The 20,610-nt window shown below is 58.0% G+C and overlaps 7 protein-coding genes across 7 annotated transcripts; 2 read left to right on the top strand and 5 right to left on the bottom strand.

The window, feature by feature from the left end:
- Nucleotides 1-183: 183 nt before the first annotated feature.
- On the bottom strand, nucleotides 184-3,934 carry B0I36DRAFT_322392 (major facilitator superfamily domain-containing protein). The gene has a single exon (XM_046153843.1). The coding sequence runs from the start codon at nucleotides 3,601-3,603 to the stop codon at nucleotides 343-345; it is 3,261 nt and encodes a 1,086-aa protein (XP_046012438.1). The 5' UTR covers nucleotides 3,604-3,934; the 3' UTR covers nucleotides 184-342.
- Nucleotides 3,935-5,988: 2,054 nt separating this feature from the next.
- Nucleotides 5,989-8,642, bottom strand: B0I36DRAFT_113638 (major facilitator superfamily domain-containing protein). Its single transcript, XM_046147924.1, has 5 exons — nucleotides 8,087-8,642; nucleotides 7,820-8,011; nucleotides 7,530-7,756; nucleotides 7,253-7,414; nucleotides 5,989-7,179 (listed from the first exon to the last, which is right to left on the bottom strand). The coding sequence occupies exons 1-5, from the start codon at nucleotides 8,316-8,318 to the stop codon at nucleotides 6,199-6,201; spliced, it is 1,794 nt and encodes a 597-aa protein (XP_046012437.1). The 5' UTR covers nucleotides 8,319-8,642; the 3' UTR covers nucleotides 5,989-6,198.
- A 924-nt stretch (nucleotides 8,643-9,566) lies between these two features.
- B0I36DRAFT_113634 (NADH-ubiquinone oxidoreductase 19.3 kDa subunit) lies at nucleotides 9,567-10,476 on the top strand. The gene is made up of 2 exons (XM_046147923.1): nucleotides 9,567-9,815; nucleotides 9,901-10,476. Exons 1-2 carry the CDS (start codon nucleotides 9,745-9,747, stop codon nucleotides 10,349-10,351), a joined length of 522 nt encoding a protein of 173 aa, XP_046012436.1. The 5' UTR covers nucleotides 9,567-9,744; the 3' UTR covers nucleotides 10,352-10,476.
- A 1,534-nt stretch (nucleotides 10,477-12,010) lies between these two features.
- B0I36DRAFT_408955 (uncharacterized protein) lies at nucleotides 12,011-12,642 on the bottom strand. Its single transcript, XM_046161885.1, has one exon. The coding sequence runs from the start codon at nucleotides 12,563-12,565 to the stop codon at nucleotides 12,065-12,067; it is 501 nt and encodes a 166-aa protein (XP_046012435.1). The 5' UTR covers nucleotides 12,566-12,642; the 3' UTR covers nucleotides 12,011-12,064.
- A 205-nt stretch (nucleotides 12,643-12,847) lies between these two features.
- On the top strand, nucleotides 12,848-13,663 carry B0I36DRAFT_113605 (uncharacterized protein). The gene is made up of 3 exons (XM_046147922.1): nucleotides 12,848-13,123; nucleotides 13,200-13,265; nucleotides 13,333-13,663. The coding sequence occupies exons 1-3, from the start codon at nucleotides 12,939-12,941 to the stop codon at nucleotides 13,571-13,573; spliced, it is 492 nt and encodes a 163-aa protein (XP_046012434.1). The 5' UTR covers nucleotides 12,848-12,938; the 3' UTR covers nucleotides 13,574-13,663.
- Nucleotides 13,664-15,882: 2,219 nt separating this feature from the next.
- On the bottom strand, nucleotides 15,883-17,566 carry B0I36DRAFT_322383 (uncharacterized protein). The gene has a single exon (XM_046153842.1). It carries the CDS (start codon nucleotides 17,170-17,172, stop codon nucleotides 15,979-15,981), a length of 1,194 nt encoding a protein of 397 aa, XP_046012433.1. The 5' UTR covers nucleotides 17,173-17,566; the 3' UTR covers nucleotides 15,883-15,978.
- Nucleotides 17,567-17,670: 104 nt separating this feature from the next.
- B0I36DRAFT_322381 (uncharacterized protein) lies at nucleotides 17,671-20,590 on the bottom strand. Its single transcript, XM_046153841.1, has 3 exons — nucleotides 19,900-20,590; nucleotides 19,662-19,828; nucleotides 17,671-19,593 (listed from the first exon to the last, which is right to left on the bottom strand). The coding sequence occupies exons 1-3, from the start codon at nucleotides 20,155-20,157 to the stop codon at nucleotides 18,039-18,041; spliced, it is 1,980 nt and encodes a 659-aa protein (XP_046012432.1). The 5' UTR covers nucleotides 20,158-20,590; the 3' UTR covers nucleotides 17,671-18,038.
- Between the last annotated feature and the right edge of the window lie 20 nt (nucleotides 20,591-20,610).

Genomic DNA, 20,610 nt, shown 5'->3' with positions numbered 1-20,610 from the left:
CTTGGGCAGCCTCTTGACACCGTCGACGCTTGGCGTGTGAATGTAGCTTTCGTGACGTCCGACCTGACGCGCGATCATCAGACTTGTGCTAGTATGGTCCTGCAATAGATAGGTAGGTTCACGTTGCGCGGGTGATTCCTGGTCTGTCATTTGCACGTCTTGCTTGTTCGGCCGGTAGAAACGGTTCTCTGCATGCTGCACAGTCCTGATGCTGCTTGCGAAATAGATGGATTTTTACTTGGTGATATATATACACATATACATACTGCCTACATCTCGCTTTTATATACAGGAAACATGAGACAATGTAGGGAGCATAGGTGCGCAAGAGGAAGACCGTCGTCAGAAATGCACCCTGTCGGTGTTCTGTACCGGCACAGTTGTCGAAGCGTCATGTCGCGGGACGCTTTGTGAGTCAGCCGATGGTGGCGCCGTAGACCCTCCCTCGTCCGAGCCTTCGCTCGAATCATGACGTGAATCCTCGTCCCCGTGAGCAGGCCGCATCGGCCTTTGGACCTGCTTTTCGACGTCGGCGCCGCCTCCGTCGTCGTCTTGTATGGCGAAGTCCGTGACCCCCGACGTGGGAGTTATCGCGGTCGGGCTGACTCTTTCCAAAGAGCTCGTCCTCCTGACGGCGCCATTGCCGATGCCTGACCTTGACACCGCGCCGCCGGTCGCGGTCCGTCCGGCGGCCATCGAAAGGCGCTTTGCGAGACTGCTCTGTTTCGCCTCGCCGCCTCCCTCTTGTCGGCCCCGACCTTTTCCAGATCTGTTCGTGCTCTTCCGAAATAACGTGGTTCCGGCGGCAGCGGCGGCAGCGGCCACGGACGACGACCGCCGTCTCTGCCGACGAGTGGACATGATCGCGTCGAGATCCATCTCGCGATTCGCACGATCCTGGATGCGGGCCTGCTCCTCGGCGCCGACACGGGAGTCGACAAGGAGGCGAGCGTCACGTTTGAGGTCCAGGAAGAGCGAGAACAGACCGGTGATGACGAGCAGAGCGGGCACGACGATGAATGCGGTCTGGTAGCTGCTGCGCGCTGTCGATCCCGTACGCTGGATGATGGCGTACATCACAAATGGCCAGAACGCGGGCCCGGACGCGCCCATAGTGATGTATGCAGCCGCACGCTTTGTGCGGCTGCCCTGACCTCGTAGGCCGAGGGCAAAGATGAGTGGCCACATAGGACCCTCGAAAAAGAAGAACAAAACGATGGGGACTACAATGATATTCGGATTGTTGACAGGCCTAATGGCACAGATTGCAATGGCGCAGGCGATGCTGCACGCATTGGTGATATTGAGGATTGTTCGTGGCTGAGGAACGTGCGGGTGCCGTGGGGATAAGTAAGCCAGCAAGCCGGCGAGGAGCCGGGATAGAGCGAAAGCCGAATGAGCAACAAGCAGGAATTCCGAAGCCGACAGAGTCAGGGAGGGTGCGACACTCGCCGTCATCGAGGATGTGCCACCTGTAGTCGTAGTCGTCGTCGTCGTCGATTCTGTGGGGTTTAACAATGAAGAAAAGTAAATGCTCATGCTCTCTTGTCCAGCGACATACGTCCACTGAGCCACGACTGCAAGTATCAGCGTCAGTGTGCGAAGTTGCAGACCGAAGAAGCTCGGCTTCTTGTGGTCAATTGGCAGGTATCGAGTCGAGTGCTCCATCTCAGCGTCCGTCACCTCCGGCAAAGGCATGTAATAGAACAGGAGGGCGAGGCCCGCACTGAACAGAGTGATGGCAAGGTAGGTCCACTGCACATCAATGAGTGTCGTCGAGGACCCAGTGTTGTCTCGTGTGCTGACAGTATCGAAAAAGACTCTCTGTGCCATGACTTGGCTGAGGACTGTGCCAATTGCTTGTACAGCTTGCGCGAAGAGTAAACGCATCTCCGAGTAGTCCATGGGGCCGCACAGAGCCAGAAACGGGTTGGCTGCAGTCTCGAGAACTGCCAGGCCGAATCCGACAACAAAGTTGCAGATCATGAAACCTGCGAATGAAGTGAGGACAGCACTAGGCCAGAACATGATGGTGCCAGTGCCATAGATGCAGAGCCCTAGCATGAACGTGGCCTTGAAGCCTCCTACCTGCTGGCTGCCATTCTTCTTCTTCTTGACGCGGCGGTGCTCATCATGTCGCAAAACCCACTCTCCGACGAGCAACGGTCCCAGGAAGTATCCAGCACCAAAATAGATGCTGGTCAGCCCAAGCGTCTCCGGGGTGCTCATATCAGCCACGACGGCGATGGCGTTGTTCAGCGTGTTGAGTAGCCCATAGGAGAAACCCCAGATGAAGAAGAGGACGGTGACCAAGGTGCAGTACTTCCAGGAGTCACGTGCAGATGTTCGAATCAGGCTCTTGGGTTTGCGAATATTGACGAAGCCGAAATAGATTGCGTTTTCCATGTTCGAAGTATTGGTGTAGTTTGTCATGGTGGTCTGTTGGCGAGTCATGGTCGCACCACTGGACGACCTCCGGGCTGTCATGTCCATCTCTGGGGTAGTCAAGAACTCCATAGCAGAAAGGGGTGCGTCGGGACCGGACGAGTGGTGTGCTGGTTCTGGAGGAGTAGTCTTGTCGAGATCAGCACCTGCCACTGGATGGAGCTGGCCGCTGTCGCCACTTCCATTTCGGTCAGATGTAGTTCGAGGCTTGCTGTCTACCATTGACGAAGCTCTTCTGGTGCCATCTGGGTCGAAAAGCATGGCTGGCAGGATGCGGATGATCAGCGGCTTGAGTGTCGGTATGCACGCGCAGATTATGCCGACATTGACCTCGACGGCAGACCACATGAAGGACAAAGACGCGTTCCACGCAAACTCTGGCTGGTCGCCAAAGGTGGCAGCAGGATTGCTCGAGACGGCTGGTGTGACGCTCATGACGGCTTGCTGTAGATAATAGATCCGGACCACGTCGACAATGGTCACAAAGACACCGAGGGTGAAGGTCAGGATGAGAATCACCTTCTGACGTAAAGGTAGCCTCATGCCGGTAAGCACGGGTAGAGGCAAGGCGAGAATAGCGAGATCCGTAACGATGTTGACCGGAGCGGCGCAGATGAACTCGGTCAGGATCGGAATGCAATATGCGGCTCCCGCGTACATGTCAAAAGCGGCACTGATGGGTCGGCATTGGAAGATGTTGAGCAAAGTGAGGACCGTGCCGGCCACGTTGACGATGCCCAGGACAAGCCAAGAGGCGAGGCGCAACACCTTTTCGGTGTTTTTGGAAAGGCGGAGGTAGAATATGAGGATGGACGTCTTTGTGGCCATGAGAGCCGGGTTATAGAGGATGGAGAAGACATATTCTGTGCGGCGGAGGGCGTCCCAGTGCTCCGGGTCGATGTCGCTGTCATGGCGGCCGAGGCCCTTGACGGTGCCGACGTCGATGGCGACGCTGAGACCGAGGGCGATGAGCCAGGCGACGACCATGGCATAGTCGTCCCAGCTGACACGGCGGACGAGGACAGTCCGGGTGATTGTGCGGGCGACGACGAAGACCGTGGCGAGCACAAAGGTGGCCGTGGTGACAGCAAAGACGGAGGGCCCCCGGTCTGGGAACGAGGCCTCACGGGCGTCATCGCCGCCGGCTGCAGCGTCCATGGCTGGGGCAGGCTGCTGGGGCCGAAGAGGACGACGCGGGTTACGAAGTGTCTGCCAGATCCATGAAGGGAGGTTGTCTGCGGGAGGTGTGTGGTGGTGTTGGACGGGGAGTCCTGTCAGGAAGCGACGCGATCCATCACGCAACAGGCCACAGCAGGCAGGGTCGAACGAAGCGCCGTTCCGCCACCAAAAGCTGGCTGGCGTGGAGGCAGGCGGGTGAAGGTTATCAGACTTGAGTGCCGGCAGCAAGGACAGCTGGGAAAAGAGTTTGATGGCGCGCCGTGCGCCTGCTCGCTCTGCTGGAAGAGCCGGGAGGGCAGTGGAGCACGAGGTGTGTGGGGAGCTGCAACTAGCGCAACTTGGAGGGCGCGCAGCGGGACGATTCCGGTGCTGCTGAGCCGAGCTGAGCTTGGCGCTGGGGCTGCCAGTTCGTCTCTCTGTCTCGGGAATCGAGTCGAGTCTCAGTCTGCAGATGCAGGTGCAGGTGCAGCTTTACGCGGGGAGGAAAGAGGGTTGCTTCCAGAAACAGTGCCCCGGCAAGATCAGCGGAAGAAAAACTCGTTCTCCGTAATAGGCATTTCTCCAGGCCATGCTCCCCAGTCGCCAGCAGTGGTCCACGAGTGCTCCTAGCCAAGGGCCACCCCCGTATTAATTTCGATGATCGCGGGACCCTCGCCAGCAGGACCTGACTAGCCGGCGGTGCATGTGGGCTCGGCCAATTCTGCACGCCTTGTCCCGGCAGGCCGTCAGAGCAGGGGAGAAGACGCGGCGGCCACTCACCAGCCCTGCAAAAGGCAATGCTGCAGTCACTGTTGCAGCAGATTAGAGAGAGAATAAAGACAAGGAAAGAAAAAAAGGGCCGCGCTGCAACAACGTTGCACTTGTCCGCTCTCGGTCGACAAGAGCGGACAAGCACCAGCACCAGCAGGACAGCAGTCCTGCAGCCCTGCATTTGCAATTGGTGACGACCAGGGGCCCCGGTCAGCCGCCGCACCACAATGACATAATGCGCGTCCCGCTGCCTTGGGGACGTTTCCACAAATCGTACTGCGTGCCCGCCCAGCTGGTCGCGGCTACTGTATGGTATGTACTGTACAGGACAGGGTGAGGACTCGTCGCTCAGTAGTGGACGCGATCGTCGACCTGCCAGTGGTGCGGCAGACGTGAGCAAGCCTCCCTGAAGATCCACGAGTTCAGAAAACAACGCACGCAGTCTCCCACAGCCCCGGCTCTCCCTTGCCTGCCGAGCCTGCCAAGGTTTGGCACCCTCCCCCCTTCCCTATTTCCCCGCACTCGACCCCAGAGTGGGCGTCGCCAGCAAAGGCTTGACGTCGAGCGCCACCACGCCGGTTCCAGCGAGAAAAAGTCCCCTGCCGCCATCCATCGATGCATTTCTCCTCAAACAGCTCGCTCCTAGCATGTATGCCTGCCAAATGCCAGCCGACTCATCGCACGCGACAGTGACGATAAGGCCTGCCCGCAGCACTCTCACAGCCGACAATGCTATAGTTGCCGCAATCCTACATTAACCCCCAACTAGTGCAGGATTGTCTGTCCTTGCAAATCAACCACACGACTCGGCTAGCCTGGGGCAACACCTCGATTCAGCATGGACACAGGCCGTTGGCGGCATCGCCCACGTGGACAGAGTCCTGTAGAGTCAGCAGATTTTGAATGATCGGCGTGTGGAGAGCCACTGGACCCGCCCGCCGCCTGCCATTATTGTGCCACTACCTACGACGACGCACCGCGTGTCATTGCCCTCCCCACACAAACCCCCCAACTAGGGGCGCAAAAGGACATGTCGGACGAAGCTACTCATCTTTAGTGTCGATGTCGGGCGCTCATCATGCACGTCGTTGAGTTCACGCTTCTGCTATCGCCAAGCTGGTGTTCAGCCACACTCTCCTGCACTTCCTCAAAGAGCGGACTCGGGCCACATGGCCCAATCCGGGCATACACAGGGCCCGCGATCATCATCTTATCGCCTGGTTTTCCAGCTACTGTACTCGATGCAATAGTAGCCCTTCACCTTTGTCCCCCTCTCCAGTTCTGCAAGCCTGCCTGTTGCTCGCGGAGTCCGGACTGCCCGAGGATTCTGTACACAAGCCGAGAACGACGTTGTGGCATTTACCACAGAAAGGACTCCTATACTCTCCATGAATGTGCAGCATAATGATCCGGCGTGGGGGAGGCTTCCATGCATTTAAGGCCGGGGTAGACCTCCCCATCCTCAATCTTTCACCAGTTGCTTCGCCGCATGCTCATTGACGGGGGCTGCGAGAACCATGGACAAATATTGTGATGGTGAAGCTCATCGTTTGGGTGCACTTGTATAATTTCTGCCACCAAACTGGGACGATGTCCCGGCCAATATGCCAGTGTGATGAAAACTGCCCCCACGCCACGTGAAAGGCGACATGGTGATTTCTTTTCCGCCACAACAGGACTCTCCAGCTTCCAAAGAACATTCCTGTTCTAACGGCGACGACATTGCGCACCACTCGTGTGGCCAGTGGTCGTGCGCGCACGCCGTAGCAAACATTCTGGAGATCTCAGGGTGGACCGCTGATGTTCCTTCACACAGAGACCAACCTACACCTCGAGATCCCGCTCTCCATCATGCTCAACAACTTCTCTAAACACCTCCTCCCGCACCTCTTCCTCCCCAGCCTCCCCGTCTAGCGGTGCCTTCCAGCCCGTCCCGGCCTGCAAGACGAGGACGCCTATCGTGAGCACAAACGCCGCATGGAACAGCACCCTCAGTGCATCCACATATCCGTGCACAGCGACCTGTCTCTCCTCGGGGCTCAGTAAGCCCTCCGGCCCGTGGAACACGAGGGCAGGGCCGCCGATGAGCTTCTTGATGAGCTCGGCCCTGCTGTTACCACCACCGCCTGGAGAATCATGAGGCAGATGCCGGAACCCGTGCTCCAGACTCTCGCGCAGCGTCCGGATAAAGATCCCCCCGCCAATCGCGGTGCCAAAACTGCCCGCGAACCCGCGGAACGTGCTGAGCAGGCTGGTCGACATGTAGTGCGCGTCCGGCGGCGTGAGGTGGAGGATGTGCGCGAGGGTGTAGTTGAGCGCGGCGCCCGTGAACAGACCGTTGAGGAAGAGCAGCAGTATGTACACGCCCATCGGGACGCGAGGGTCGGATACGTACCCCATGCTGAAAATCGTTGCGCCAAAGAGGAGCACTGACACGAGCGACGGGGTGTAGAATGACCCCGCGCGCTTCACGTGCAGCCAGCCCACGATGAGTCCGCCCAAACCGAAGCCCAGGTTCGTGGGGATGAGCATGCTCCCACTTGCCGCCGGGGCGAAGCCTCGGACAGCGAGGGCAGTGACGGGCGCATAAAAGAGAATGGTCCAGCGCGAAGCCATGAGTCCGAGCTGGGCAAAGCATGAGAGCAGGGCGCCGCGGTTCTGCAGGAGCGAGAGTGGGATCAACGGGTCTCGGGCCACAAACTTCTCGACAGCAAGGAAACAGATGAGAATTATCGCGGAGATGACCAGCGGTAGCCACTGAACAGTCCCGGAGAGGCCGTAGAGGAATGTTACAATTGAGGAGGTCTATGGTGTTCATCAGTATAGCCCGTCTCGCAGTTTCTCGTCCAGACAAACGACACAGGGTCATTGAACGTACCAGGAGCAGTGCGCCAGCGTAGTCGATCCGGCGCAGCTTGTCGACCACAGTTGCGTCCTTGGAGCCCTTCGCTCCACCAGACTCAAAAGTGCTTGGAATACTGAGAAAGACGCCGGCCCCTGCGATCAGAGCCAACGGCACCTGTATACCGAACAAGAAGCGCTGTGAAGAGGCACTCGTGTTAGCGTTCTTACTGACCACAAGTGACGGAGCGCATTGGGCCGAATTTCCGACGGAACGTGTGAAGGGTAGACTTGAGGCAGCAAGCAGGACGTACCCAGCCTGGATGATCAATGAGCGCTCCGTAGACCACGGCACCAAGACTGATGCCAGTTGTGAAACCTGCATTGATGAGGCCCATGAAGATGCCACGTCTTCTCTTGCTTACAAGCTCGAGTACGAGGATAAAAGGAACCACCATGACGGCGCTGCCGCCGACGCCGGTGATCATCCGACCAACCAGGAACACGGTCAGCGTGGGAGCCTGGGATGCTATCGCCTGGCCTAGTATCGGAGCAGTGTCAGTCGTGAGGACTTGAAGAACGTGAAGGCGAAGCCATGACTTACCAATGGCGATCAGAACAGCGGAAGCCACTACCATTGTTCGTGGAGAGAAGATGGAGGACAATCGACCCATGACTGGGGCGCAGCTAGAAAAGGAGACGAGGTAGATGGTCGTCATCCACATGGCGTTCTCGTATGCATCAAGATCTCCTGCGATGCGAGACTGAGCCATGGTCATACCACTCGCGTTTGAGGCTGGTCCCAAGGTCAGCTCCATGCAAGCAAACGGGCGTGCTGTGCGCACTTTGGTGAGGCACTAAGAACACGAACCTTGAAGGAATATCAAAAGGTAGACGCTGAGGATGATGGCCACAGCTCGGCCCCTGCTGACGATCTGGTTTGGAACATCAAGGTCCTTGTCGAGTCCGCCTTGGCCATTGTCCGGGACTGACGACCGGCTGCTGACTGGGCGCGAGGTAGCGGTTGAGCGAAGGAGAGGTGTTGCTTCCGTCGTCGAGGCCCCCTCCTCGTCTCTCCAGGACTCATTCTGAGTAGCCGACATGGCGGGAGGACTGCCGGCCGCAGTATGCGAAGCCGCGGTGATGATGCCTTGGGTTGTGTAGATGCTGCTGCGAGATGCCCAGTGTTTTTGGGCTTGGCGTGACTGCTGGTAGCACAAGCTGCAGCCCCGAGGTGATTGGCCCGCTGTGCTGGGGATTGCCCTTTCCGTACAACGCCTACAATCGCAAGAGAAAGGCGGAGAGAGACAGAGACAGCTCGATTGAACCCTTGACTACCTGCCCAGGTATACTTGGCCTTCAGAATTGTGCACGCGGTAGTTCCAGCATGGAGAGGACGATGACCGCCATGTGCCCGGGACCTCGGGGGCTTCGGGGATCCTCAAGCAGATGTATCAGATAGCGGCTTTGTAAGCCGCTCCGGCACCGTCCAAGCAGGGATCTAGCACTCGCGCCATATCTCCGCATCAGCACTGTATCGACACGCTCTTCCATTCGCGGGCCTACAGTAGGCCGACATTTTAGCATTCGAAGGCCCTTCGCTCTCTCATGGTATCTCGGCCCATGCAATTCTTTCCAGTGAATGCTCGGTAGTAATCCTGCTTGGGAATGGACCACCACGACCTCTGCCAGAGTGGCAAGGGATGGTACGCGTATGCTGCAACATCGACTTGCTCACACAGAAGCATCAGTTGCTCTAGCCTTTGCATGTTCACCTCGAAGCATGCTACCAATGAGGCTACTTGATCGCTTAACAATGGGCATCGAGCCTTCGAGGCCATTACCTTGTCCGAAGGCGGGCGTCATCTGGTGCTGGAATACAGTGCAGGCCGTGTCAGTGAGAATATTATTACTGTGCCCGTAATGCTGGGCTGAGGTCATGGTTTGGGACAGTCTGAACAATTTCGTCCACTGCTGGGTAGCAGGAGCCTGCCGGCCCAGCCAATGAGCGGCGCCATTTTGCTGCTTAGCGGTGCCGGCGGCGAAAAGCAGCGCATCGACAACGTCAAGACAGCTCTAGCCTCGCAGACCGAGTCGGGATTTCGCGTGGACGAGTCGAGCACATCGCCAACGACGACTACTCCGCCGGGCCGCTCTCAGCAGACCTTCTGACCTCAACACTTGCTGCCTCATCGCCAACCGCCGACTGTGTCGCCGCCCGATTGAACCATGTTGGCTAGCAGGAGAGCTGCCGCGCTGGCTCTGCGAGGTGAGCTACCCCGATCCTGACGACGACACCTCTCGATTCCGCGATGTTTTCCCACGATTGCCACCCCGCGGCTTACTCTGAGCATGCGCCACATGCTCGCGAATCGACACACCAGCCCTCAAGATCATTTTCGCTGACAATGCCCCTCGACTATAGCCAAGCCCGCGAGCTCCCACATCGTCCCCTTCCAGTCTGTCGCCTCAATCGCCACATCATCAAAGAAGGATGCGACCTCGGTGACGACACACAGCAGCACCGGCATGACCAAGCCGCGCCGTGAGGTGCCTCTGCCTAGCGACCCTCAGAACAAGAGCGCCGTCCAGTTCGCCCTGTACGTGATTGGATCTTCTTGATATATACTAAGATGTGCGGGAAAGCGAACGAGCACAACCTGCTGACTCTCAATAATAATGCAGCACCACCCTCGATCAAGTTGCCAACTGGGCGCGGCAGTCGTCCCTCTGGCCCATGACTTTCGGTCTCGCCTGCTGCGCCGTCGAAATGATGCACCTGTCGACACCACGATACGATCAGGACAGGCTGGGAATCATTTTCCGTGCCTCGCCTCGCCAGTCCGACGTCATGATTGTCGCCGGCACTCTCACCAACAAGATGGCGCCCGCGCTGCGCCAAGTCTACGATCAGATGCCCGACCCCCGCTGGGTCGTCTCCATGGGCAGCTGCGCCAACGGCGGCGGCTACTACCACTACAGCTACAGCGTCGTCCGCGGCTGCGACCGCATCGTGCCCGTCGATATCTACGTCCCGGGTTGCCCGCCTACCTCCGAGGCGCTTATGTACGGCATCTTCCAGCTCCAGCGCAAGATGCGCAACACCAAGATCACCCGGATGTGGTACAGGAAGTAGACGGCTGTTGGTAACTCTGGGGGATGTTGGGAGGACATTGCTGCGTACATCCTCACGGGTGTAGATGCAGTTGATGGATGGGCTCGAGAAGCGGCACTTGGCGTGAAAAGGCGTCTACGGACGGGACACGTTTCTTTTGTCCATGTATTGATGTACATATCTCGGTTACTGCACAGTCGAATGAGCAAAGACACGACTTGCCAATGCTGAGGTCCACGAGAAGCACAAGTGATGGGCCGCTGCTTTTCTTTCACACCAGTACTGTACATGCACTTCGTTTGCATTTAGCCTTACGCCTTGAACTCTGCATGGGTATTACACAACGTTCTGCGCAACCACGACTTTGTGCTCTCGACTTGTTCATACACGTGCCGGCAGCTTTCAGGCCTCCGTTCCATCGGCATCTACGCATCCCAAGACTGCGTGCGATGAATGCCACAACCCCCCCCCCCCCCCTCCCGCCATTTCACATAAGGTCGCAATAAATTTCTTAGGCAGGATATACATCACGCCATGTCGTCAATCCAGTCGGCGGGAGCTCAACTCGTCACCTGTGCCTCTCGGGTGCAATTGACATAGCCGAGAGTCTTGAATTGTGGTTACGTTGAGGGATGTTTACGTCACATGGCCATGCTCTGCCAGCCATGTGTATGTGATTTCTAGGTTGAGCCATGCGGCCGAGATGTCGGTCACACCCCACGGGCATCGAAGTACGTGGCGTCCAGTAAGAAAAGACGGCGGAAACCTGGTGCCTCGGCGTGCTGCCGCTGTCTTGCCGAGTGGGCACTTTGCTTCCCTGCCGCGTTGTGAACGAACTCGTGTGTTCGGCAGCCATGCCATGAGGAAGCAATGCAGAAGGGTCAAACATGAGGGCTGTTGCCAGGTGAACTAAGCTGGTCGAACGGACCCTAGGATGGAGCGACATCGAGAGAAAACGCCTACTACAGCTTCAAGTAACACCACGATACACTCTACGTTCAAGGCCAGCGAAAGCCTGATTTCACACCATGCGCAGACTGGGAGCTCTTCAAAGAAGGCTTGATTATAAATGCCAAACAATTCTCTTTATGTATTGCCCAGAATGTTGAGGGGGGGGACAATGTCGCGTCGTGGTTGACACCGTGAGACTAGGTGGGGCCTGCCTTGTGACGGCTTGATCACGTTCGGGATATGCTGGGGCTGACACGGCTCTGACGAATTTCCACGTTGCGACAGAAGGCATGTACGGCTTCTTCGGGTTAGGAGCCACCACCGGATTATGCAGTGCCACGGCGGACATGATTGGGCCAGGTGCAACTCCTCAGAAGCACCAACCAGGTCCTCGTCCTGTGGCAACTCCAAGCTGGAGGTCCAAAGGACTTGGTTTCCTCCCGTGGAATCATGAAAGCCTTACGAGATCACATGCCGCGCCTCTGACCGCACGGGTGACCAGCAATGCCTTTGGGGACTGAACGAGCGCGATGATGGTTCTTGGGAGGAGGCTCTGGGCGTGATGTGAGGCTCTGGGATTGCGCTGTGCTGGGTGTGGCTGGCCTAGGTCGGGGGGCCTAGTCTAGTGCACCCCCCCTGGCTGGATGCCGCCGCCAGCAGAATCACGAGTATTTAATAACAATCAGGCGGTCCCCTGGTCCCTGATCGTCTCATCTCGCAGCAGCAGGCCGCTAAGCCGGATCTGGGCCTGGCCTGACCAGCGGGAGCCAATGGGCGGGCTTGCTAGCGACCCCGGCTGCGTGCTTGGCTGCAATTTATGGTGGATAGCTTCGTTTTTCCATGTTGGGGGCGAGCGACACGGCGACACGGGCACACACGAATCCTCGAGGTCGTCCATATGTAACGTACGGAGGTAGAGTTTTTGTAATCTGCATGGGGCGGCCCGGGCAGCGGAGGAAATGGCACGCTCGGGCAGTTGGCCCTGGAGATGAGACATGCCTGGCCGCCGGGCCATGCCAGCGCTGCACGAAAAGACCTTGGCGGGCATGTGGTGGCCCGTCGCCAGTGAGCTGCACAGGGGCTGGCCGGCCGGGAGCTGCATGGATGCCAATGTCCGGCGCGCCAGGCCGGGCCCGCGATGCTACACTGCACCGTTAGCTGCTGGCGACCGTGTCGTGTATCAATCAACAATATGGGCAGCCAGCGCCAGACTTTCTTCTGCCGCTGCGGTGCATGTGCTCGAGCCTCCATCGTGGCCCAGCCGGCCAGCACCACACGCACCATGCCCGATCGAGGCGCCCGGCCCCATCCACGGCTCGTGCCTTCCTGGCTCCAGCTCCAGCTCCAGCTCTCTTCTCTGAATGCCCTCTCTCCTCTCCTCTCCTACTCTTCCTCTTCCTCCTCTTTCCCTTTCTCTCGCCGACCGTCCTCGTCCTGCAAGCTGCCGCCCGTCTGCTGCCATTCGCTTTTGCATATACTACTGCATCTAATAATCCGCCCCCGGGTCCATATACGAGCTCTTGCATAATACCGTCTCTCTCTACCGGACTACATTTAGCCCAACACCACACCGCGTCCAACACGACCACCAGGCCAGACAAGTCCAACAGCTAATACCTACTTAATCACGTCTCCACCACACTCCTCTACTGCCAAAATGAAGACCACCACCTTTGCCGCCGCCGCCCTCTTCGCGGCCAGCTCCGCCTCGGCTGCCACCAGCACCTGCCCCGGCATCAACATCCTCGAGGCCTGTCTCGAGACCACCCAGGGCTACCTCTCCCTCTGCACCAACCAGGGCGACTGGCAGTGCCTCTGTGACAAGTGGACCGCCATTGTCAGGTATGTCCTTTAGGCTCGCAAGGATTCAAGTCCCTGAGTGATCCGCTTGGCTAACATGACATGATGTCTGCAACAGCTGCTTTGACAACTGCCCTACCGACTCTCGCGCCTCCAGCTTTGGCAACAACAAGCAGCTCTACTGGTAAGTCAAACGTGGAGTACTACTGCAACCCATTGTCGAGCTCAAGACTAACCACCCACCTTGACAGCCTGAACGCCAGCCTCTACGCCACCACCACCTCCGTCGCCGTGCCCACCGGCACTCAGTCCTCCGGCTCAAACGCCGCCCAGACCACCTCGGCCTCCGGAGTGCAGCAGACCTCGGCCTCGGCCTCGACCAGCTCCACCGTCCCCAGCCCTACCGGCGCCCCCGGCGCTGCTGCCAACCTCGCCGTTAGTGCGGGTGGTATCCTGGCTGCCGTTGCTGCTGTTGTCGCCGCTGTGTTGTAGAGTATCGGCCATGGGTTTTCTATTGCCTTAAAGAGCGATGTTTTCTATTGGTCGAGCGCGTTGCGTATTGATTCGCTAATGAGTGATGGCTGCCTCGGAGTATGATGGGGAGTGAGGCTGTGATTCTTGGACATATTAGCACAAATACAGCGACTCTTTGGTAATGGCTTGACGCGAGTATGGATCGTCGATTACGAGGTGTGACTTGGTCTTCGTCCGCACAAGTCTGCGGCTCACGAGGTCGTGTGGCGTTGGGCGCAGTGAAACGTGGAGACGACAGCCGTAAGTGGCGGCCAAGATCGCGAGGACGCCTTCCCACGGGTTCAAGAAATCTTGTGAGCACGGACTCAGCCGCCTCAAGGCAAAGATAGGTTCGAATCCTCTCATGTTCATGATCCGACTGACAACTGTAATTTCAACGAGAGGGACTTGCCTTTCGAGGTCATTATGCCGACATATCCTGTCCCGTCAATCCACACATAGCGTTCATATGGCAGCTGTGCAAAGTACGCATAGCCGTCCGTCGGCCATGTTCGACCGCCTGGCCGGCTCCTCCACGTCCCGCGCATCGGCTGTCATGCAGGAGCACACACCATGACCACCATTTTCAGCACCACCATCGCGACCTACTCAATCACTATCTCCACCTAGCTTAAGCCAGACCAGACGCCAAACGTCCCCCTACCTGGTAACTGCCATCTGCATCAATATTTCCCAGCACTGCTGAAGGAACTGCAACTACAGGTAAATCTTTCGGTCGCTACGGCGCCGTACTGACTCGGGAGCCCCTGAGCTAGCTCTCGTCCACAACGACGGGGACACGCAAGGCGAGTACCAAGTGCAACATATCAATCATGATGGGCTGGTTGCAGTTGTCTCCCTGGTGTGAAAACGTGAGTAGTCGCGTGAGGCATGGTGAAAGGCGAAAGTCTGAAGAATGGATGGTTCTTGTCTATATTGTGCGATATCATGTGCCTCCGTAATCGCAGGCCTCTGCACAGAGCTGAAGCTAACTTCTCGCCCACTTGGGCATAATTTGTCCGCTTCCAGGAGCATGTTTATACGTTTCCAGTATAGCTTTCTTAGGTAACTTATTGCTTTTCTGTACTCGTCCCTCGCCAGCTGACATGTCCAGGACCGGGTGACAAGCTTGACAGCGGGAGAATGCCCCCCGCCCCAGCCACAATACCTCGAAGTGACTGAAGCAGCTTATCCCCCCAAGATACCTGCTCGCGAACGTCCTTCTCGGCCCCATCACCACTGCCATCACCACTGCGATCACCACTGCCATCACCACTGCGATCACCACTGCCACCACCACTGCCACCACCGCCATGACTAGTACCACCACCCCCGCCGATCCCCATCCTCCTCTCGTCCTCAAGCACACGTCCAAGCGTGCTGGTATTGACATTGGCCACGTGATCCCGTCCAGCGCCACCACCACTACCACCACTACTAGCCGTGAACGCCGCAGAAGTCAAGCTCGCACCCGCGGACGCGGACGCACGGCGGCGATGGTCTCCGCGCGTGCAGGCGTCGCAGCAGACTTTGTCGTCGTCGTCGCCGTTGCGAGTCGACGTTCCTGCGGGGAGGAGAGCTCCGCAGGCGCACCAGCATATGCAGCATGCCGGGTCCATAACCTTGTTCTTCTTCGCCTTCGCTTTCGCGTTGCACGTGGGCGTAGTAGTAGTCTACGGGTTTCGTAAAAAAACCGAGGGGTTGGTACAAATCTGGGGGGTTGTGTGTGTCGATGTGGATGGTATGAGCCAAAAGGAGGGAGGAAGCGCGCTTGTTTCGATTAATCCCGAATATTTTTGCCCAGGCTGGCCGTCGTTCGGGGAAAAAGGGGGGTGTTAGGTAAATAGGGCAGGACAAAGGATTGTATGAACTCTTAAGAGGCCTTGGACACCATTTGTATTGGAGTCTTACTTTTCGAGGATTGTTGTAAAACGACGCAGACGGGCGACGTTCAGTCTGAGTTGCATAGGGTGCAGCATGAGACTGTCTTGATAGTCGAAAGTGACCCAGTGGTGATGTCAAAACGGAGCTCCGAGTGTCGTGATAGATGATGACTTGCGTCGACGCATATCCTGACTAACTCACTCGTTGGCTGCACTGCTCAAAGGATGATGTGTTTATAAGATTCGGAGGACTGCAAAGTTTTGACACACACATTTGAAGTGGTCTCGCACAATGACGGGCCTTGTGGTCACGCATACCCCAAGAGACTCTGCATGACAGACGAGCGAGAAAGCCGCCTTGTTCTGTCTGACACACATAGCCGCAAGCAACAATGGAACTAGTGATCCGTTAATATTGGTATAATGTTGTATAGATGTATATATATTTACATATAAAAAGCAACACTCTCTCCACTACCAAGAAAAAAGAAAAAAAAAGCTTCACAGCTTCCCCTTTAATCCCCTGGCCAAACCGCCCTTGCCCTGCTGCTGCTGCTCCTCCTCCAGCGCCAAGCCACGCCGTATCTCCTCAAACACGGCCAGACCTTTGGCCCCGAGCGCAGTGCCCACGCCCACGGCCGAGGCCCCGACGCTGCGCATCCGGCGGTAGCCCGCCGCGTCCTCGACACCGCCGATGCCGATGACGCCGACGTGGCGGGTGCTGGGGTGCTCGTCGAGCAGCCTGCGCAGGGTGGCGACGTTGCCTAGGGCGAGCGGGTGGAGGGGCGCGCCGGCCATGCCGCCGATGCCTGCGCCGGGGAGGGCCGGTGATGATGTTGTCTGTGATGATGTCTGTGGAGACCCCAGCACGAGGCACGAGCCGAGCGTGTTTGTCGCCGTGACGAAGCTGACTGGGGACTTGGCATCGCCATTGCCATCACCGACGCGCAGGGCCGACATGAGCTGCGCAAACTGCCCGGCAAAGGTGTAGGGCGGCGTCTTGACCCCCCACGGCGGCGGCGGCGGCGGCGAAGCTGGGCTGCCCTCGAGCTCTGCGGTGACGGCGGCGACGGCGGAAATGTACTCGCGCAGGGCGTCGCCCGAGTACGCGGGCGGGGGCTTGTCGGGGATGTTTGGGCACGAGAGGTTGACTTCCATGGCGAGGCGTGCGGACGAGGAAGAAGGGCTCAGCTTGTCCTGTAACCTTGCGATGCGGCGGTAGCACTCTGCAACGTCACTCGGGGAGCCGGTGACGGAGACGATGAACCATTTGGACTTTTTGCTGCCGGGCAATGGTGGTGATGATGATGACGATGATGGCTTGGGCTCTGTGGTGGTGACAATGTCGGCAATGAAGCCGAGGTACTCGTCGAGGGTGTGGTAGCTGTAGCCCAGGGTGTTCAGACTCGCGTTCATCCCGCCGGACTCGATGGTACTGCTACCACTGCTACTACTCTCACCAGCAGCAGCCGAGACCCTCTCGCGGTCCGAACTGGCACTGACACTGCCAAACCGGGCGGCGTCAAACAGGCAGAAGCGGTGCCGCTGGCCGTCGTGGGCAAAACCGCCGAGCAGGGCGGTGCGCGTCGTGACGGCCCCCGTGTGCGGGCACGCCCACAGCTCCCGCAGGTCCGACAGCGTCGTCGCCCACGGGTTCGCAGAGTTGAGCAGCGGCGGCGAAATGTCCATCATCATCCTCGGTCGTCCGTCGCAGAGAGCAGAGAGCAGAGATCAGAGATCAGAGGGACACGATACTTGCAGTCGGAATACAGAAAAAGAATGAAAGACAGTGTTTGGTTGGGAGTCGGTTTAATCACAAAACAAATGGCACCATGTCCTCCCCAGAGATCATTCGTTGTTGGTATTAGTGCCCACGGCAGCCGGGCCCGCTCCGACGGGCAGAGAGAGAGATAAGGGAGACAGACAAAGAGAGGCACGGCCACCGCCACGGGTCCGGCGTGTCCCACCTGGCCGGCTCATCACGGCCAGAGAGATAGAGAGAGAGAAGAGAGAGAGAGAGAGAGAGTACGTCAACTCTCCCTACATCACCTGCAATTCGAGCAACAGCCCAGCTCTTCATCCGCCCCCACAGTCTTGTAAAGGTGCACGCATTCTCTCACAACCACAGCTGTACTGACAGTCCTCACACTCACATAACTCGGCAACCACCAGCCCCGACCTCGGGGGGAGTGGCACCTTCCCTGGCCGTCCCCCAGTCGACGACCCCACCTTCTCCGATTCTCCGCTTCCACAGCCGCTCCGTCGGGCTCGGCCACCCTGCGATAAGCCGTCGCCCTTCCATGACAATCAGTCATTCCCCAGATGTTCCAGTCGGTCGGCGACATTTGTTGGCCTCTCTGCAAAGGGCAAAAACTAATGATAGGAATGCATGCTCGCTGAATATATATTCTGCTCTAGTTCTGGCCCACAGTACTCCGTGCAAGCACAAGTCCACATGCTACTGTAGCTCGGCCGTGTGTTTATATAGATAGATGCCGCTTCTTGGGTAACCATAATCATCCCCAATGGCATTTGCGATGACAGCAACTCATGAGCGCCTCTCAGCCCGTCCGCCGACTTCCAGTGCTCATCAGCGTAATCTTCTGCTTCTTCTTCTTCTTGCCGCCGCCGCTGCCTCCACCAACCCCACCGCCGCCGCCGCCGCTACTGCTCGCCTGCTCGGATTTAGGCATCTCCAAACCCATCGCCTCCATCTGCAGCGCTATCTCGGCCGCCCCGAAAATGTCGTCGTCCTTGAGCCACCCATCGTCAACCGCCCGCACCGGCTCGAGACTCGGAGACACCGGCAGCGCCGTCGTACCCCACACCGTCCGGGCCGTAGACGGGCTCGTCGACATCGACGCCAGCTGCTCAAATCCAGGCCGGGGATTAGGCGGCGTCGTTCCACTTGGGGTCCCCAGCGGCGCAAAATCTTCCGACTTCAGGACTGTCGGGACCTCCTCAAAGTGGTGCCCCTGCGAATTTTCAAAGTGCCGTCTCGTGCCACGCCCAATGGCTGCCGCCTCAAGCCTCTCTGCCTGCAGCCGCTCCCGGTCCTCTTGCGCCGTCTTGTCCCGGTGAGACTTGCGTCGCCGCTCAAGCTCTCCAGCAAATGTCTCGAGGATCTCAGGCGGCACAATCTCCGCCCAGTCGCACTCCAGAAAACTCACCACGCAGCCCTGCGGCAGGTGGCCCAGATATTTGGCTCGCTTCCTAAGGAAGTCGTCCACCACGTGGCCGGTCGAGATGTGCTCCACCCGCGGTAGCAGCGTCGTTGGGAAGTTTGAAAAGTCGCCAAACTTGGTCTTGAGAATCCTGATGTCGAGTGGCGCGAGGTACAGGTGTGGTGGTGCCGTATAAAAATGAAACTGCTGGCTGGCGGCACGCTTGCCCTTGCCTGCCTCCGCCTCACTGCTCAAAGGTAGCGTGATGTCCATGGGCTCATTCTTGAACTTCTCTCGGGCTGTGCTAATCGCCTTGATGGCACGCTGTGTCCACTCGCCATCCTCAATCCCGAACTGATATTCGTCTTCGACCGCTTGCCGTTTCAAGTCGTCGACCTCTCGGTCAAACTGTTCCAGCACGTAATCGTTTGTGCCCTTCATGATCCGTGCATAGTCCAACACATTTGCTGCAAAGTGCCACGGAATCTCGCTGCTTCGGTTGAGCACGTCAGCCGCTCCTTCTTTGGGAAGTGCGAGCGTTGATCCTGCCTCTCGGACCATTAGACGCAGCACAACGTCTTCTCCTGGTCGTGGTAGCGGGCTCTCCTGGCCGTGGTAGAAGCGGACTTGTTTTGTCTCTGACAACCGGAACGAGTCTTCACAGATGGGACATTTCTTCCACTTGGCCTCTTTCCGCACATTGTGCGCCTCGTCGTCACTGGTCGAGCTCATGAACCGCAAAAGACAAGGCAGGCAAAAGATGTGACCACAGTGTGCCATCCTGGGCGCCACGGGATCGGATAGACATATTGGGCATGCTGTCGTCTGGGACTCGGCCGAGGCAATTATCTGGAGGACGTTGGACCAGTCGAGGTGCTTGTCGGCGTCGCTCGCCTGGGAGGCATAGCTGCCATTCGGATCCACGACGAATCGGTAGTTTGCGTGTACAAATCTGGGGCGGAAAAGTTTCAGGTCAGTTGAAGAGCAGGCCAGGAACAGTTCAGCATGAGCAGTACGCACCTGGCCTTGTCGACAGTATGGTACCCAGAGCCTGGGTACGCGGGATGCCGCCGATTCGTTCGGGAGTGGTGGTGTAGTTCTTGGACGTGTCGTAACGGTGCCGAGTAGTCTAGAAGATGGGTGATGGAAGTTTGCCCTCGTCGGCTCGATGCTTTTTGGACAGCTCTCTGCCCAGTGACGATGCCTTGTTAGCGGAGTGCTTAGTGGTAGTCTTGCAAGAGATGAGCTTCAAACTCACAAGCTCGGCCATGGCGTCATCCTCGTCCGGCTGATCGTAAGCTCGGAGAGGTCGCCGCTGATTGCGATGCTGCTTCCGCAAGCCTTGTCCTTTACGAGGGGTCGGTGCAGCGAGGGAAGAATTCGAGAGCCCGCTCGATCGACGGGAGCTGGAATCGAAGCCCGACGAAGGGACAGAGATGGGCTGTGAGCTGCTCGAGTACGACGGGCTGGGGGCAGGAAGCGACTTGGCTCCCGGGTTCGTTGGACCAGAGCTCATGGTGACCTCTCGCTTGGCTCGAGAGGATGCTGAATCCGGATACAGTGATATTTTGCAGAAGCTCAAAGCAAGCTACGGTCTGGACGGATTACAGATGCAGACTTCTTTCTGTGCAGGCATGCCTCGGCGGCCTTTGATGGGATGTGGTGAAGGATCGGGTGGGCCGATGGTGCGGAGTGGTGACTCGCAGTCACAAAGGACTGTCGTAGCTGGAGGACATGGACGGGCTAAGCTTCGAGGCCGCTGAACTGGCCGAGTCGAGAATGTGCCGTGTACGAGCTGATCGTGAAAGTATAGGAAGTGTTGAACTGTGCACAGAGACGAGTCCCCGGATGGCCAGACCCTGCTGGGGACATGCAGGCAAAAGACAGGAAGAAGGCGAGGCCGAAGTGAAAACGGAGCGGCGACAACGGACCATGCGGCGATAGGTAGAGGCCATGCGTGCAAGCGCAG

The sequence above is a fragment of the Microdochium trichocladiopsis genome (assembly GCF_020744255.1).
Source record: "Microdochium trichocladiopsis strain MPI-CAGE-CH-0230 chromosome Unknown B0I36scaffold_5, whole genome shotgun sequence".
Taxonomy (NCBI): domain Eukaryota; kingdom Fungi; phylum Ascomycota; class Sordariomycetes; order Xylariales; family Microdochiaceae; genus Microdochium; species Microdochium trichocladiopsis.
Note: the sequence above shows the minus strand (reverse complement) of the source record. Positions and strands in the feature narration are given on the sequence as shown.

Bases quoted from the DNA above. Each gene is read 5' to 3' on its own strand.
- B0I36DRAFT_322392 (XM_046153843.1), bottom strand. From the start codon at position 3,603: ATGGACGCTGCAGCCGGCGGCGATGACGCCCGTGAGGCCTCGTTCCCA.
- B0I36DRAFT_113638 (XM_046147924.1), bottom strand. From the start codon at position 8,318: ATGTCGGCTACTCAGAATGAGTCCTGGAGAGACGAGGAGGGGGCCTCG. The intron at 7,757-7,819 runs GTAAGTCATGGC...CTCCGATACTAG, and splicing joins CGCTGTTCTGATCGCCATTG to GCCAGGCGATAGCATCCCAG. The intron at 7,180-7,252 runs GTACGTTCAATG...TGAACACCATAG, and splicing joins ACGCTGGCGCACTGCTCCTG to ACCTCCTCAATTGTAACATT.
- B0I36DRAFT_113634 (XM_046147923.1), top strand. From the start codon at position 9,745: ATGACCAAGCCGCGCCGTGAGGTGCCTCTGCCTAGCGACCCTCAGAAC. The intron at 9,816-9,900 runs GTACGTGATTGG...ATAATAATGCAG, and splicing joins AGCGCCGTCCAGTTCGCCCT to CACCACCCTCGATCAAGTTG.
- B0I36DRAFT_408955 (XM_046161885.1), bottom strand. From the start codon at position 12,565: ATGGTGCGTGTGGTGCTGGCCGGCTGGGCCACGATGGAGGCTCGAGCA.
- B0I36DRAFT_113605 (XM_046147922.1), top strand. From the start codon at position 12,939: ATGAAGACCACCACCTTTGCCGCCGCCGCCCTCTTCGCGGCCAGCTCC. The intron at 13,124-13,199 runs GTATGTCCTTTA...TGTCTGCAACAG, and splicing joins AAGTGGACCGCCATTGTCAG to CTGCTTTGACAACTGCCCTA. The intron at 13,266-13,332 runs GTAAGTCAAACG...CCACCTTGACAG, and splicing joins AACAACAAGCAGCTCTACTG to CCTGAACGCCAGCCTCTACG.
- B0I36DRAFT_322383 (XM_046153842.1), bottom strand. From the start codon at position 17,172: ATGATGATGGACATTTCGCCGCCGCTGCTCAACTCTGCGAACCCGTGG.
- B0I36DRAFT_322381 (XM_046153841.1), bottom strand. From the start codon at position 20,157: ATGAGCTCTGGTCCAACGAACCCGGGAGCCAAGTCGCTTCCTGCCCCC. The intron at 19,829-19,899 runs GTGAGTTTGAAG...GTCACTGGGCAG, and splicing joins ATGACGCCATGGCCGAGCTT to AGAGCTGTCCAAAAAGCATC. The intron at 19,594-19,661 runs GTGCGTACTGCT...TTTCCGCCCCAG, and splicing joins CATACTGTCGACAAGGCCAG to ATTTGTACACGCAAACTACC.